Below are 17,661 nucleotides of genomic sequence, written 5' to 3' on the forward strand. Positions count from 1 at the left end.
AGATCTTCATGGGCAAGGTGTTTCTAGAGAAACTTTTGCCGGATCAGAGCTATGGTGCGATGGCTAGGGAAGGGGAAATACATGTTTCAAAATCTAAGATCTAGTTTAGCTTCCCCCCACCTAATCCATAACTTTTATGATTGCTTTCTTGAGTAAAAATAGTTTTGGTGATGAGCACAAGTAGTGCTGCTTTATATTAGTGAACTGCTTGTGAAATATGAATCAGGATCTTTTGTTGTGAGCTACCATTAAGATTTAAAAGCCATTAACACATTTGTACAGTTACTTCACAGAGACTTCTGAAATAGGGCATGCCTTCCCTTTGAAATTTAAACAAATACTATTGTCAGAATATATTTATTACTGTGTTTTTCTCTTCATAGTTACGTTTTGCAAATTTGTTGTCCTTGCAACATTGGTAAGAAGAAATATTTTATAAATATAATCAAGCAAGCTGGCAAGAATTGCAGCAACTCAAAACCAGGATGTGTGAAAATCCCCCCTGTGGCCATAAAGCCATCATAGAAAACCATGCTTGGCTTCTGGCTACTGCTCACAAAGAGGTGGGGGAGGAAGGTCCTGCAGGGCCCTTGTCCAGGTCGACGCAGACGGTTTGGATACCTCAGGACACCTACAGTGGCACCTGGCGACTGTAGTAGCCACCCGAGTCCCAGTTTCAGGCCGTGGTATATGTTTGTATATCGCTATTTCTCCTGGAAACCGTTGTGATTTATGACTCCATACGTCGCTAAGTAATCAGGAGGGGATGCCATAGACCCGAAATCACAGCTCCCGTGTTCTGTTATGAACTGTTCCTTCAAGCACTCTTGAATGCTGGCTGTGCGGTTTATTGGTTAATGAGAGGTATTTTTGGAAATGCAGTCCTGTTCTCTATACTTTTGCTGAAATATTTGCACGTGTATTTTAATAAGTCCTGTAACTTTCCTGCTGGAATATATTTGCATTTATTTGTATTAACTCAGTGTTTGCATTGCTTGTTTTTCTAAAACAAGACAAGGAGGGAAAAACATGAGTACAATTTATTCACAAGGAAAATAGCCTTTCACCGAAGCAGGTATTAGAATATAATGTGTTTCTGAATGCAGAAGGTGACTGGAATTTTCCCTCTATCAAAGAATTTCTTAAGAAGCAAAGTTCAGAGATTCTGTCATTTAAAACCATAATTTAAAAAGCACTCTGTAGAAAACCACATTCTGTTTTTCAGGTTTATGTGACTCAGAGTGGTTCTTCTCTGGACAAGTATTTTTAGTTTTTGCAAGCCCACAGATCCACTTAAAACACCAGCAAAGAACAATCATCTTAACTTTTCTTGTTTTCTGGTCACATTAGTTTGACTTTTAAATTCACCTTTATAATTTCAAGGATTTTTTTAGCCCATTTGCTAAAGCTTTAAAAGGAATCAGAAATCCATAACCAGAGTATATTCATAAGATCTGATTTTAAAAAGCCACCGACAAGCTCTCAAGCTATGACCTTGCAGCTTTCATACACTCATCAGCGTTGGGCTTCATAGAGGGTGAGGATAATATGACATCAGACTTTCTTCCTCAGGCTATGAGAGTCTGAGCCGTGAGGTTGCTAGCAAGAGAGATACGAACCTGAAGTTCTAGGCTAGAGCTGATTGAGAATCTTTTGATCTCAATCAGTTGACTTCATGACAAAAAAGCAGATGCTGTTTGTAGGAATTGGTCAACTGGACGTAATAGATTTAATGAGGCTTCTTATTTTTATGGGAATGCTTATAATTAGCGATCAAGTAGTATTTACATTACAGTAATTACATTACAATAATTATGATGAGGGCTGTATAAAATATGCAGAAAACAAACCTACCTGTTCCACCGGTTCCAGTTTTGCTCTTTGAAACTCCACCACTGGAGCAGCAGCAGACTTGGCAAAACACAAACTCACTCCCTAAGGAAGGGACAAGATCCTCCCTGCGCTAGTAACGACTGTGCCTCTTTGAGGTCATCTGTGCAGCGGCAGCATCTGCACGACACGAGGCAGTTAAATTACTTGCTAACCAGGACTTTATTTAAAACCAGATTTTGTATCTTTACTTCAGCTCAGACACTGCACCTCCCAGCCCACCTCCCAGTGACGGGAGTGAGGAACGCGTGGCACATATGCAATGTCTGGCACCTAGGGGTGCTCTCAGTAACCACTCAGTTTATGTGGAAGATAAAATAATCATGTTATGTCTTGACTCATGCACCCAGATCTTGTGTGTGATGAGGAAGACGGAGGAAATTACAAGGAGTCTGTAACATAACATTTCAGTTGAAAGATAAATGAATGAATGTAATGACTCTGTAAAGAACTGATCAAGAGCGTAATTCCATTTATTTCTGCAGCTATTTCCCCCAAGCCTTAAGTGCTTTCCCTGCTGATACTATGAGGTATCGCTATGGACTCGATGATCCTTATGGGTGCCTTCAACTCGAGATATTCTAAGTGTTTTGGTGACAATGGTATAAGAAACTACAATAAATCCTGCACACCTTAATGGCTTTTACCCATATAGCATCAGTTTGAACACCAGGCTCCGGTTTCAAAGACGTGTCCTATTACTGGCTATAAAACAACTGTTCTTCTAAACAACCCAGTCAAATGACTTTTGAACAGTAATTTACAAAAAGAGACCCAAATAAAAGTTAATGTGGGCAGTAGTGAAAACTGGTGAGTTAAATTAATATCCCCAAAGCATCAATAATCTGAACCAACGAACCAGCATTCAAAAATAATGATAAAAGGAATGATCAAGTGCTACTAATGAGAGTTTTGGTATCGATTTTAAGAAGCTTTAGATAAGACTCAGTGTGTATAGAGCCAATCCCCAAACTCCCACCCCCAAAATACTCACATTTCCCCTAATTGTAATTGATTTATGAATACCCAACAATGGGCAAGAATGACCTTTATGAAACGTACACTCTATATCTTAGTCCATTATAGTGATAAAACCTCATAGTGAATATATTGTGAAAAACCAAGCTTCAGCTAAATTGACTGCTAATGTCTTTTTCATTCTTGATTAATAGCGGAACTCCATCACAATGGATCTCATGAAAAACAAGCTGAAAGTAATCTCTATTTGAAACATGCCCATTCAAACCCTAAATCATTAGAATTCTTCAGCTGTGATAGGGGCTCAGTAATTACTCGAGTTGCAATAGACCTGTGCCATAAACAGCATGAATCAGAACATGTCTGCTTCTAAGACTTATTATTTGTATTACTGTAGCACCTAGAGGCCACAGGCAAAATCTAAGTCTCCCCATGTTATGCATTGCTCAGAAAAAAATAAGATCTGGAGTCCTACAGAACGCGGCCAACACAAAGGGAGGATTGGCAGTAAAGGCTGCTCTGCAGAAGTAAAGCAAAGCAAGAGGTATTGGCATACAAAAGATGGCATCTCGGTTGCTCTTTTTGCTTTTTCTTCGTATAGTGCAATTATTATACGAAAAGAGACAGTGTCAGAGGGCAAGAAGGTAAAGGGACAGGGCTGACAGCAGCAAGGGCATAGAAGTTAGGGAAATAATGAATTTTAAGAGAGAAAACAGGGGTAGGAAATGGTGAGGTAAGGGCAGAGATGATGTGAAGTGCAGGAACGGCTGAGAGAAAACAGCTGTGCAGACTGACACCCGGGGTGAGCAATGCAAGTCCTCACCATGGGCTCTTGCAGCTGGGCATCATGCAGGGGGCTGTGGGTGGTCTTTGGTGTCATGCTGGAAAGGAATCATCAAGTCAGCAACAAAAAAAGATTGAGTCAGTTAATTTAGACAATTATCCTACCCTAGGCAGCACCAACTACACTCATATTGCTCCAGACAGCCATTTATCTGGCTTCCAGGGCTGGAGGCCCCCAAACCTCCTAAGGCAACCCAGTCCACCATCTCATCCCATGTCCACTCCTCCTTTTTGGAAATAAATATGTTTTTTTCCTAATGTTTAACCCGAATTTTTCTTCCTTCTTTAGACCTGTTGTTTATCTGATCAACCATGTACACAAGAGGTTATTTTCATTCTTTTGTAGCACCTTTCAACCATTTGAGCGTTGTTTTATAACTGCCCCGTTTTCTCTCCTTTAGACTAACTGATCCCAATGATTTTCAGTTTTTCTTCAGAGCGCGTGCTTGCCAGACCTCCGATTCTCCTTGTTACATGTCTGTGTCACTGTGCGTTCCCTGAACCCCCGTATTCAATGGATGCCCTGCCAGTACTGACAAGGGCAGGATTTCTCCATGCATCATGATGGCTGTAGTCCTGCTTGTCCGTTACAGTGCACTGTTTGGCCGGTTCACCGCAGCAGGACACTGCCTTAGGTGCAGTTTTGAGACCCTCTGAAATGTCGCATTCCTCATGTGAAAATGTGATCCAACCTGTTGTTCTCCATCCCTCACACATGTCCTTACTGGACTGCACACAAGGCTATAAGGTCTCAGTCTGTCAGGATCACATTTAACTGTGATAATGTCCTCCAACATTCTTGGCATCCTCCCCGGCTTCACACTGTTCATGAATCTGATGAGCGTAGTGTGCTCAACCACCCTGGTGCTGATGGAAACATGGGCAAACCCCACCAGGATGGACCACTGAGGGACCACGGCACTGCAGCCTTGTGCTGTGGGTGGGAGCCACTGGAAATGATGCAGCGGGGACAGTTTTGTAGATACTGGGTTTAGTTTTATTCAGGTTGTTTCTCTCTACCTCCTGGAACTGTCCTGGAAGCCGGTGCTGGAAGCCCTCCTGCATCAACACAGATGACGTTTACTTCTCTCCTATCCACAGGCCCGTTACCCTATTAAAGAAAGAAATTAGATTTGTTTGACATGATCTGCTCTTGACAAATTAATGGTGGCTATTAGTTGTCATCTAGCTTTCATCTAGGTGCTTGCAAAGTTAATTTGATTATTTTTTCTAGAACTTTTATTGAGACTTTAAGAGAAATTGTGTGTGTCGATTGGTGGAGGAGTCAACAGCAATGGGTGATACAGGATGATGGAAATTCTCGGTACTCTGTATTCTGTGGCTGGCTGGTCTGTAATTCCTCAGTCCCTTGTCATCTCCCTGTTCCCTTCTAACTTGCTCCCACTATAGGCTGAAATCTTAGATCTTTGTCACAGCTATTAATTACACTTACCATCCGGTCAGAACTGACCTTTCTTGTTATGTCCTTTCTTGTTGATGCAAAAAAATATTAAAAAAAGATCAAACCCTTCTCTCATTATGTGCTGATAGCTCTCCTTCTACCTTGCAGTGTCTTGAGACACAGGTGCTGGGGCTGCTCTTGTCAGCAATGCATCCCTGTCCCAGCACACCGACTCCTCCATGGTGACGATTCTGCTTTTTCGGGACCCTGCTGTGAGCTGGATCAGGAAACTGATCTGAATTAACAAACAGCCCAACCCGAGCCTGTTTCACTTGCTTGGGTGTGAGATTCCTCTTCCTTACAAAGGCTGATGTTCACTCTCTCTTGAGTTACCATCTACTATTTTCAACCCTTTCCTTCTTACTGATTAGAAATGAATTTCAGATAGTCTCTTTTGTTGGTCCTTATAAAAAACCCCCTGTCACCAACTGATAATGCTGCTTTAGGACAGAGGGTAGAGTGTGTCCCTAAGGTCTTCCCTTAAGTTCTCCTTTTTCTAGCTCCTTACAAGGGCCTCCTACACTGAGTTCAGTGAAAACGGGTACTTGAGACCCCCTTTATAGCCATGGACTTCGTAAGGGGGGGCGTCTGGAGCTGTGGGGGACAAGAAACATCAGATAAAAGCAAACAGCACAGCTGTGCTTCCTTCTCCCCCCCCCCCCCTTTTTTTTCCCTTTACCCCCCCCCCCGTGGTTTCTCTCTGCCGGCGGCGGGGCAGCAGCGGCCGTGGGGCTCGGGGGAAGCCCCCGCCGGGCCGGGGCCGGTCCCCGCGGGGCGGTAGCGGGGGCGGGCAGCGCGGCAGCGACGCCCCCTTGGCGGGGGCGCGGATGGTCTCTCCCGGGCCGGCGGGAACCGCTGTGACACCTGCTGGCGGCGGCGGGACGAGGCGGGCCGGCCCACGGCGGGCGGAGCGGAGGGGAGCGGAGCGGAGCGGGGCGGGCGGGCAGAGCGTGCCCGCCGCGGGGCGCTCCGCGGCCGGCGCCCGGCGGTGATGCGCGGCCGTCCCCCGGCGCGGGGCACGGCGGCAACGGGCACCGCGGGGCCGGGCGCCCCCTGAGCACCGGCGCGGCGGGGCACTGCGGTAGCGGCGCTGCCGCGGCGGCGGCTCCGCGCCCCCCGCCCGTCCTCCCCTTTCTCCTCCTCCTCCTCCTCCTCCGCCGCGCCACTTCCAGGGGAGGCTGGTGTCATGCGGCTGGCGCCGAGGGAGGGGTGCCCGGGGCCGCAGCGGCAGTGAGAGGCGCCGAGCCGAGCCGAGCCCCCTGCGATGACAGCCATGAAGGAGCAGCCGGCGCACCCGGGCGGCAGGGGGAACCCGCCGCCGCCGCAGCCCGACCAGGTGGGACCCGCGGCGGGAGGCGCCGAGGGGCCGGGGGATGGAGGGGCGGGGGGCAGCGGCCGCCGTCCCGGCGAAGTTGTGCGGAGCTGGGTAAAAGTCCGGGGAGGGGGGCGGGCGCCCTCGGGGCGGCTCGGCCGGGGGAAGCGGGAGCCCTGTGGAACCGTCTCGGGGGATGCGGAGGGGGGTGGGGGAGCAGTGGGGCCGCCCGGACGGGACTTAGCCTTCTCCGGCCCCGCTTCGGGGCTGGGGTGTCGGTCAGCACCGGCACCCGGCGGCAGCGGGTCCCGCAGGAGTTTGCGCTCCCCTTCCCCGCGAGTTGCGCCGCGGGGAGACACGCACACGGGCGGGGGGATCCTGCCCTGCCGGCAGGCGCCAGCGGCGCCGAGACGGGGCTGCCGGCCGTGGGGACCGGGGGAGCAGTGGTGGCACCGGGGGAGCGGGCCGGGGCTGCCGGGGGCGGTGCGGTGCGGTGCGCCCGGGGCGCCGCGGCGGGGAGCGGGGAGCGGGGGGCGCCCTGTGCCCGCGGCGGAGCTGCCCGGGGCGCCGCGGGGCCGCGCTCTGCATCGCCACCCGGTTCGCGGCGGGGCGGGAGCGGCCCCACGGGGCCGGGGAGGTTTCCGGAGGGTTTTTGGCAGCGCCCGGGCGGCGGTCACGTCCGTAGGCCCGACGGGTGCCTCCCCGTGCTCCGGCCGGGGTGAGGCTGTCCAGGGTGCCGGTGTCTCTCGGTACCAGCTCGCTATCGAAACGGGCGAGTCTCGGGGCGGCTTCCGCGCGTGAAGGATGGGTACCGGGAGAGCAGCTGAACTTGGCTGTCATCATCACAAAATCGAACTTTTCATTACCAGACCGCCGTATCTGTTGCTCCGGGGCGATAGCGCTAACGCATCGGGAGCGATGAGGCCGTGCGCGTTCCCACCGAAGCCCCGGTGCTGGGGCCCCTCTGGCACCCGGCGGCCGCTGCTGCAGGGGCGGCGGTGCGGGGCGGCGTGGCCGAGCGGGAGCCGCGCACCTGCCCTCCCCGCCCGGCGGGTGAGGCCCCCGCGGCGCAGCTCTCCCTCGCCCGTAACACCTGAAAATGTGCTAACTCCAACGCTATGCCGAGATTGAGGGTTGGTTGGTGTTTTTTTTTTTTTTTTTTTTTTTTGCACATTATCAGGACTCATCGCTCCTATTTTGAACTCCGGCATGCTGAACGGGGCTTGCAGGACGCGGGGAGCCGCGTTTCACATTTTCATTCTCCGTTACGTGCATCTACAGGGCTTAATTTTCCTCCGATACGGTAACATTGGGTGAAAAACGCCAACAGTGAAAGCTGCTGTGCAGAGTTATGTTTTAAAAAGCTCGTATCCGAGCATCCAGCCTGCACATCCAGGCTGCACGTTAAGCTTCTGGGTAGTCCTTCCAGTATCAGTGAACCCATTCCTTTAAATAAATTTGAAGATGTATGCTTTTTCCTGAAAAGTATATGCATTATGGCACATCTTCATGTAATGCTGATAAAATAAAACATTTGATTTTGAGGAGCCTTCTTGAATAAATTAATTGTATAAGTTACATTCTCTGAAAAAGATGGGTAACTTCCATCAGTACTTAAATTTCATGCAAATAGCAGAATTTATGGAAAAGTCAAGATCATTTTAAACGGTCTCAGCGGTTCACAGAGCTCATAAATTTCGGGGACATTGTTTTGCTTTAGAGGGATACTGCTTTTAGATATAATAAAAAGTGCTTGAACTTAACCAATCTTTATTCCTTTATATTCAATTCAGACATGCTGAATTGCCAGAATGGCTTTTTCTTGTAGGAGGTGGAAATCTTTTCAAAGCAGGCTGAATATTATATGCCAAAAATTACCAGTTTGTCTGCTCTTTTCGGTTGTAATGAGGAACAGCATTAAGTTCTCAATTTAAAACACGTTAAACATTAGGAATTTACCCTAAATATAGAAATATTATTACCCGAGTGCTCAGCCTATCTCGGTGGTGGACGGGGGACCACTGGTCTGTCTGGTGTGCCTAGCTGCGTGAAGTCCCGTATGTTTGCATCGGGTTTTTCCAGACCAAGTTTGGTTTTCTTGGTAAAAGTTGACATCGAATCAACTTTGATTGCCTGCTGTCTTAGGTGCTAGAGACATCATGCAGTAAATAATGGTATCACATACAAAACATTGCACGTCCTTCCATGGCTTTAAATGCTAATTATAAGGATGCAGGCCTAAATCCTGCAGTGAGCTCTGTATAGACTGACGCCATGGTTGGTGGATCTCTACGAACACCAAAGTTGCTCACACACCTTCACAGCAGCCAAGATCCGTGTGATTGTAGCTCAGCCCTGGCCAGGGCTTGGCCACAGGCTGTGTCCGACTCTAGGTTTATGCTGGAAACGGTTGTTAGTACAGTAGTGTGAGATGGCCGGGATCTCAACAGAGGGATATTGTGAGTTTGAAGCTTTTTGTTGACTCTTTGTGGTTGTGGTTACAGAACTGCAGCCGTGGTGGGCATGGGGAGAGGAACAAGCAGGGGCTCGTACGTTCACCCAGTTTTCCATACCCCATAGCACTGTCACTGCTTGGTCCATGTGGAAAACGCATCCTTCTTAGGGCCTTCAGGAAATCCTTATCTGTCCGGGTACTCTTGCTTAACGTTGCATTTTGCTTGGTGAGCTTGTACAAACATGTAGTATCACTACAAGTGACACCTGCAGTTTATTTATTTATTTTTAACAAGAAGCTGCATCTGCACTGAGAGGGCTTCCTGAGAGAGCAGGAGCAGCAAATCTTTTCTAGTAGAGAAGTGGTTGGACCTTTGGGAAGTCCAAGAAGGAGCAAGGAATTACACCAGGATTTTCTATGTGTAAATCTCTTTCCTGATTTCAAAGTCTGATTTTACAGATCCTCCTGAGAACAGTCAAACTGAAGTTGATGCATTTGCGGTAAATTTATAGGCTTGGGACCTGAGCTGTAATTTCAAATTACAGCAGGCTAATGCTGGGACTCTCCACTGAAATAAAAGCTTGGATCGACAGACTGAAGCATCCATAGCCATCAGCTTATAAATAAATTGGACACAACTTCATATCCAACGCTTCCCCTGATGGTATTTTTAAATCAAGCCTCCGCTGGGCCAAGGCATCTAATAACAAGTTCCATTAACAGTGCTATTGATGTTTTGGCGATCGGTTTGATAAATTAGCCAGATTTATTCTCAACTCTTTGCTAAATGATGACTCATATTTATTGCCAAAATTACAGTTTTATGTTCAGATGATATATCTGTAGGAAGGAAAATAGCTGTAAATTACTTGTATTTCTGCTCATTTCTGCAAAGCTCCATCAAAGTGCTCAGACTTCTGTCACTTGAGCACTTGTGTTGGGAGTGAACGTGGCTCTCTCAGTTCCTCTTAGAGAGTACAAAAAATAGCAGTTTTCATCTCGTAGCTTTTAAGAACCGTCCTGGGGTCTTGGACAATGATGTTTAGTGATCATTTTTAGAAGGCACAACCATTCGGTAGTCAGTGGACACAACATATTTGAAAAATATAATGTACCTGTATGACTTGCTGGTTGATGAATGTTGCTGTCTTTGCAGATGAAAAACTAAGATAATTCCTCTAGGTATTACCTTTGTGAGGCTTCAGTCTGTTTACAAAAAACCAGATGATCTACACCACCTGGTGCTACTTGCTGTTCTTTGTGTGTATAGAAGACAGACCTTTGAAATTTATAATCATTCTCTCCTGAGTCTCTCTCACTCTTCCAACTTAAAGTCTTTTATAAATTGATTTTAAAATAGAAAAAGAAAACAGGCGGGTTTTTTTTTTTTTTTTTACTGTATGTCATTTTAGAATCTACTACATTTTTCTGCTTAAAAACAGGTAAGGAAAAATGAAATCAGACTGTATTGTGTTGCACTACATAGGGAAATTATTTGGTAAGCATTTAAATTACATGTTTAGTATACATACAGCGATAACTGACTACTGTTTGCTTCACTGCCTTGCTTTAAGGAGTTGAATTTTCTCTGTCTCAGGACTAGTTTCTGTGGTCACCAAACAAGGGGCGTATTCTGAAAGTACATCTGAACAAAAGAGAACAATCTGTGTTTCATTTTTCAGTGATGAAAGTGAAAATAGTTTATATTTTTATGCTTTCCTTCATTGCCTTACTTCTTTTTCCTGAAGATAGACTGATCTTGCAGTGGGAAAAATGTTGATGGATAGCTGTGTCTGTCCAGAGCAGTATTCATTTAATGGGGTTTTATCAAGGTACAAGGGCTCTCCCCTGCTCCACGCAGGTCATTTTGAGCTTGATGGGTCAGGGAGAAACTTGAACTCTTAATCGTATATGTACCACAGTTCCAGTAACTTGAAAGATTTAGTTAGGTAGTCAACTCCATGTCCCCTGCTCTTGGTTGTGTTCAGAGTTGGCTTCAGGCTGAAATAAGTACATAATCCAAAGCGACTTTACATTTTCCCTTCTTCCCAACCTAGTGGAACTTTTTCCTTGTTTTATTGCGGCAATATATCAAACCTTCTGGTTTGCAAGGTTCAACATAACGTTGGAAACATCAGGTAGAAAAAAGCCAATAAAAGTGGAGAAATAAGATTATATTATTATGCCCAGAATATTTCATAAAGAGTTAACATCTAAATCTTAGCTTTAACTTTTAAATTCTATTTGATACACTGTATATATGTGCCATACTCTATCCTTGCTGGATCCAGAAAGAAGTATTACAGGCTTGCAATATCCGTTGAATATACGACCAGTAGCACAAGGAGCTTATGTGAAAATGTAGTAACTGTGGTGGTTTGGAATATCATTTAGGATTCAAGTTCTGGGGGAAGGCATGGGACATGTCATCTTTCAAACACTGCCCGTGGCCTTGATTCACTTTCTCTTTGCCACGTGGCTGTTTCAATGGAGTTCAGTCATGTACCTGGTTGTGGCGATGATTACAAAAAGCCTGAAGCTCATCCTCCATTTTCATGGCATTTCTAGTCTTCTGCTCTGAGCTCCATGGAGTGCTGGGCTGAGTCGGATCTCATTTTTGGTGAAATGCTTCTCACGTTAATTGAGAGGCATCATTTTATGTGACATCTTGTAAATGGTCTGTGTACGTACAGGATCTCAGGTAGCTTGAGAGAGCAGTCATACACATGTTTTTCAGTGGCTGTATTGCACATTAGCATATTTCTCTGTACATCTCAAATTCAGAAGTGACAAGTGGCTCTTCAGAAACTCACTTTCCTAATGCAGAAAACTTTACCAAGAACTTTCCAGTGCATGGTCCACCCTCTGCCCAGGGAACCTGGCAGGAGCACAGCCGTGAAGAGGTCTCTCTTGGCGGACACAAGGCCAGGCAATCATGCCTGTGCTCTCTTGCTCCTTGTACCCTCCCCTCATGGTTCCCATGCCATTTTGCAGATTCCCTGTGTCTCGCTTTCTAAAGAGCTTGCGGGAATCTGTGCAGCATAACACAGCACCTGATTTTTCAGCATTTAGAGCCCTCCACTTTGCAGGTGGATTAAATGGATTATTTAATGCAGTAAATCAAAAACTGTGAAACAGCCCAATCTTTTTGGCTATTCTGTGTTAAAGTGAATTGCAGGCATGCTGTCCATTACACAGTAGCCTCAGATATTTGAACGTACATGTTATATTATTTATTTAAAAACATACTTTTTGTATTTCTTTCCAGTATCTTCCAACTGAAGGTATTGCTTCAGGCAAGCTATTTTGATAATTAACAAGAGGGAAGAACTGTTTAAGCTGACTGAGATGTTGTTTGTTGTTATTCTAGAATTTGAAAGCCATTATCTTAGCATTTTTTAATAACTTGAGGGCATTCAGAGATTACATGTATGTGTTAGACATAAATGTGAACACAGACTTTCTTCCTATAGTGCTAATAAGGATGAATGTAATATGTGATCCCTAGAGAAGTATCTCCGGTATTGGCGTTGGGTTTCTTTTTTTTTTTTTTTTTTTTAGCTAATAGAGTTTTGAAATGTGCCTGACCTATGGAAAAACATTTAGGTGTACAAGACGGTATTTCACATGTTATACTTTCTTTAACATTGCACTGGAAGACGTAAGCAGATCCATCCACTACGAATGCCCGTGTCCTGGCAGCAGGTAGCTGTAATTTGTTGACACCGTCTTTGTAACTCTTATAAGACCTGTGTCATATTTCAAGTCCATGCATTAGCCACGAAATCTCGACTGCCTCAAACTCTGTCCCTTTCCACTTTAATCATACACTTCTTTTACGGTCCATTCAGCTGCATCGAATAATGTTCATGAATATATGATAGTAAAAAGAACAATGCTGATGGTGACTGATGATGATAAATTACTGTATTTATCCATTAGGAAGGACATTGGATGACCTACAGATCTGAGGCTAAAGCTAAAAGACCTTTTCTAATCATTCTTAACACTGCTGGCAACAGCCACATAACTTATTATGTGTTATTTATGTAGAGAATCTGTAAATAGTTTTGAACGATTCTAAACCAAGATAAAAGCCCTCTGACATTTGGAGGATGTTGTCTGAGAAAATCAATTAGGAAGTATTAAACAACGTGATAATTTAAGGGAAGTAAAGATTCTTTAAAGGCTTTTGGGGGTTATTTTAGACTGCCTGGGGCAATATTTGCAATATACATTCCTTACGGGGGAAAAAAAAAATCATGTTGTAGCTTTCTGTCCTGGTTTCAGCGGCTTAAACCACGACACTTTCCAGAAGACAAACTGGGCAAATATTAGAGTTTTCTTTTTGGAAATACAGAGAGAATTCCAAATGCTAGTGGGAAAACCATTAAACTTGTTTGAAATGCTGGGCGAGTGCAAGAAACTAAATCAAACACTGCCAGTGCGACTGATCAGTCATCCTCCGCGTTTGTTCTTTCTGCTCCTGACGGCGCAGAGGCTGCTGACTTCCTTTCCCCCTTCCCATCCTAAGGCTGCAGAGGCTGGTTAAATCAAAGCATTTAATATATACTAGGGGAGTCTCTCAGAGTAAGGATTTGAGCTTAAGTACACTTAATTAGGAGTAATGTTGTGCTGCTGTTTTGAATCTTACTGTTTAAATCGGATGGTCTAATGACAGTTCTAAATAAGCACAAAATGACTATAAAAATTCGGTGGCTTTAGTAAGAGAAAGTGCAGTTCAAGAAGATCTTCTTGGTAGTCCCTGCTGGAAATTTCCTTTTAGGAATTTCTACCTTATTTGGGAAGATTTCTGCAATGTCTCGGTGCGAATAGCAACGCAACAAAGATCCTACTGAAAAGTTTAGTCAAGGGCCTTCTTGTTCTAGAGCACAGATGATTGTATTGGGTAATTAGATGTCATAAATATAAATTTAAATCTTCTTGAGGTAATAAGCCCACAAACTCAGAAGACTTTGAAATGAGAGGGTAGCTGCAATGCAAGGAAATTAGTTGCAAAACTTTCCTTTTTTTTTTTAGTTCAAAGGTTCATGGTATTGTGGTGCATTGAATATATGTTACCTTTTGGTCCATGAGATGGCTAAAAATATTTTATATCCTGGCCCATTCCTGAAGTGCTTATTTACATGTAGTCCCTCTGACTTCAGAGGGGAAATCCTTACGTGAATAATATTTGCGGGACTAATCATGTAATTTGCACCATAATAATTATATATATCATTATAATTATTATATCTTGGGAAAAGAACTTTGGTATACAGTAAGACGGATCGAGCTGTATGAAAGATAGTTATCAAAATGTTGTCACTGGCATTCTCCAAGGTTTTTGGTAGTAAATGTTCAGTGTTGTGGCATGTTTTCGAATTCAAAAGGACAGAACTACGTTTCTAGTATTGTGTGCCAGACTCTGAAAAGGTTCCTGAAGGCAACTGTCAGCTCATGCAAGGTGTTTGCTCACCCAATATGAGAAAGAGTTTAAACCTATATATAGTATATACATTTTCTTGTATGCCTTGCAGGGTCTCTACGTACAATTCTGTACTGAAGAGGGGATTTGCTCCTTTTTGGGTCCTGTTACTGTAGGTAGAAACGAGCTTGATATTACAGTCCTAAGTGGCAGTGTTAAGACTCTACATTTCTAATTTCATTATGGCCTAACTAGCAGCAACTGAGGGAAGGAGGGTGAAAGCTCCTCTGGATGGGTTTGTGAAGACTCTAGTGAAGTCTTTTTTTTTTTGGTGGTGACTATTTGGATTGTGTCCTTAGCTATTTTCTTTTGTCCCTCTGCACTCTCTTTTTAGACACGTTTCGAATTCTGTAAAATGCTGTGTTCTGCGTGAGCGGTTCTCGGTGCTCTCTCACGTCTTTTTCCCTTCAGTTTACTTACACCTCCATGGGATTCGCTCCTGTACCATACATTTTTCCCCCAGCTTCCCATCTTTAATCTTCTATACACAGAGTTTTCCTAATATTTTTCTTCCAACAGCCCTTCTGCCTTTACCAATGTCATGTTTCTCTTTGTAAGCTAAGCAACATCTTTGTCATCCTTTCCTTACTTTTATTTCCCTATTGCTAATCATTTGAAGAATGTTGTCTTACTTAAGTGTACTGCTAGCTTTCACTGACAGCGTAAGAGGAGTCTCAGAACAGAGGACAGTAATGTAGATATAATGAATTTATATGTTTTGATACTTCCATTGTGATCCAGTGATTTCATTACGTACTGGGAAACCATTAGGACATCGAAGAGAATAGCCTGGTGGCAAACAGGAGTGTCATCGTGGGAACCTGTCTCAGCTGCCCCAGTGGTGTCTGTAGTGGAAGCAGTGGAAGACAGACAGACAGTTGATAGAATTTTATTCTGTTAGAATGACTCCACACTCTTAATTTCCTACCCCATAACATTAATGACAGTAATATACAGTAAGCTTGTAGTTTAAAGAATGTACTGGTCAGCAAATGAAAATGGAGTAATCCTTGTGGAATATATATATTGATATGTCAGAGGAAATCTGAATTCTTCTCATTTCTGGTCTCTCCTGTATTTATATTGTAAACATAAACAGACACTAGCAGAATGTTTTGCTTGCGTGGTAGGTGGTATCATTTTCATAGAACAATTTAGGAAAAGGAGGCTCCTTCCTTTCTTCCTCATAGTACAATTAGCTGTAGCATAGAACCCCCCTGCTTATTCAAGAAAAAGAAAAACTTCAGGAGAAAAGGCTTTAGTGTACTAATTCTGCGAGCAGCACGGCCCTGCGCATCAGTTCAGGGGATATCTTTTTACCGTATTTACATCCTATACACCACACCCAAGAATCTGCTATAGGTGTCTCGCTCCATACAACACATGTGGAGAGATGATAGATAATTTCTGAAAGAAGCACATGCAGGGCCATACATCATGTCAGCAAGGGAGTATATGCAGTGTGTAAAGAAAAAGTAAGCTGCTTCACTGAAAATGTCTTTTTTCCTGAGCTCTGTTTACCTCCCCTATTCTGGCCACCTCTCTGCATTATTTTTACTTGGGGCAGGGTACACAGCCCAGATCGGGCTGGATCTTTTTATTCTAAAAACCAACCAACCAGCCAATCAAAACAACAACAAAAAAAACCCCAAACCCGGAACAACTCCCTCAAAACCAGCTTTGAGAATTTTCCCCTTTATCCTTTGCTTCATTCAGGTTATACTTTATTAAATGTGTTATTTGTATCTAGGAAACCGTCAGTTATATTCTTCATGAATCTTGCCTCTTTTCTGAGTGGGTACAGCTTCCTTTCTATAATGTAAGCTAGGCAAGTGCAACGCAACGCAACACAATGCAATGCCACCTTTGCTTTAGTTCATCTCACAGTTGCCAGCCTAAGTGGACTTAATAGCACTTCTTCCCTGGGATGCAATGGTGCTTCAGTAAAGGATTTTTTCTTTTCCCTCTAAAAAGGAAGAACGGTTTCTGCCAAAGTAATGCATTGAAAGTGTAAAGTAAATAAATGTCCTTACCTGCTGCTGTTAATATCTTTTAAACTACTGTAACTTACAAAGGTGTAATTCTCTTTACTCTTAATTACCTATTCCATTTCTTTTTGTCAGGTGTCCTTCCTGCAGTGGGGCGGGGGAGATGCTGAATGTGTTTGCTCATTGCTCACCTCTAGATGAGGAAATACTTCCACTGAAATAATATTCTCTGAGTGTTTGCGTGCAAGCTTGCCCTTCAGCGTTCCTGTGGTGTGCAGTAAATTTCAGTATTGCAGTGCAATAACTCTTGGGTAAGCCCATGGTAGCATTTTAGTTTGGATCAAAAACATACCAGTGAAACAAATCCTGATCGTACTTGCTGAACTTTGGCTAGGACCCGGAGCTGTGAACTGGATTCCTTCAGTATGAAATTAAGCAAGCTGATGTGCTCCAGGGGCACACCTGGGGTGCTCCAGCTGCTAACGGGTGTTTGGTCCCCAGGATCAGATGAGAGCTGGTCCATGTAACCCCCAGAAACACAGAAATTGTGGACATCAGGCCCTTAACACAAATGGTTTCTGTCCCCAGTTCTGCTTCTCTCTCTTTGCTATTTAGCTTTAACAAACACGGAAGGTGATGCATAAATGCATATTTTTTAAAGCAGTTGTATGCTTTTGTTTTGTTTTTCACTTGGTTGTAGGTGCGATGCAACTGCCTTGTAAGACTTTTTTTTATTGCAACACTGGAATTTTTTCTTACATGTTTGGAGGTATTTGTTTGCTATTTTTCAAACATAGCAGTGTTTGTTGCCTCCCCCGTTAAGATGGAAATATGCTGGCATAAATGAATGGGTTGCAGGTGGTGAAGAGGTCTGAGTTTCACTAGCGAGATGCCTATGAGGACCTCTCAGGATCTAAGTATGGGAGACAGAATACACACAAGGAAAGAAAACAAGTATGAGTCTTGCTGGAGATTTATACATCGTACAATCTTTTGTAACTGAGATTTTTCCATAGTGCTGTGTGGGTGGATGTATCTGAAAGAGTGCCACTAACTTGGAAAAGGGTGGAGATTAGGAAATCGGGGATTAAAAGCCCTTGCTCTGTTCTTGGCTGGTTGCAGGATTTCTGTATGACTTGGGTGGTCCTTGAAGGCTGCAATTTCAGCAGTGTCTGCAGAGTTTGAGGTGTGGTGGTGGTCTGGGAATTTGAAATGTCAGAGTTGCTTGTGATGGACAAAAAGACC

The 17,661-nt window shown here is 44.3% G+C and overlaps 1 protein-coding gene across 1 annotated transcript in view; it reads left to right on the plus strand.

Annotated features, from left to right (window-relative positions):
• Positions 1 to 6,316: 6,316 nt before the first annotated feature.
• Positions 6,317 to 17,661, plus strand: part of DPP10 (dipeptidyl peptidase like 10) — a 296,279-nt gene continuing 284,934 nt past the window's right edge. Inside the window, exon 1 of the mRNA XM_054830625.1 lies at positions 6,317 to 6,509. Coding sequence (XP_054686600.1) covers positions 6,438 to 6,509 — 72 coding nt within the window. The 5' untranslated portion in view covers positions 6,317 to 6,437. The remainder of the gene's footprint in view (positions 6,510 to 17,661) is intronic.

Source organism: Grus americana, chromosome 6 (genome assembly GCF_028858705.1).
Source record: "Grus americana isolate bGruAme1 chromosome 6, bGruAme1.mat, whole genome shotgun sequence".
In the NCBI taxonomy this organism is placed as follows: Eukaryota; Metazoa; Chordata; class Aves; order Gruiformes; family Gruidae; genus Grus; species Grus americana.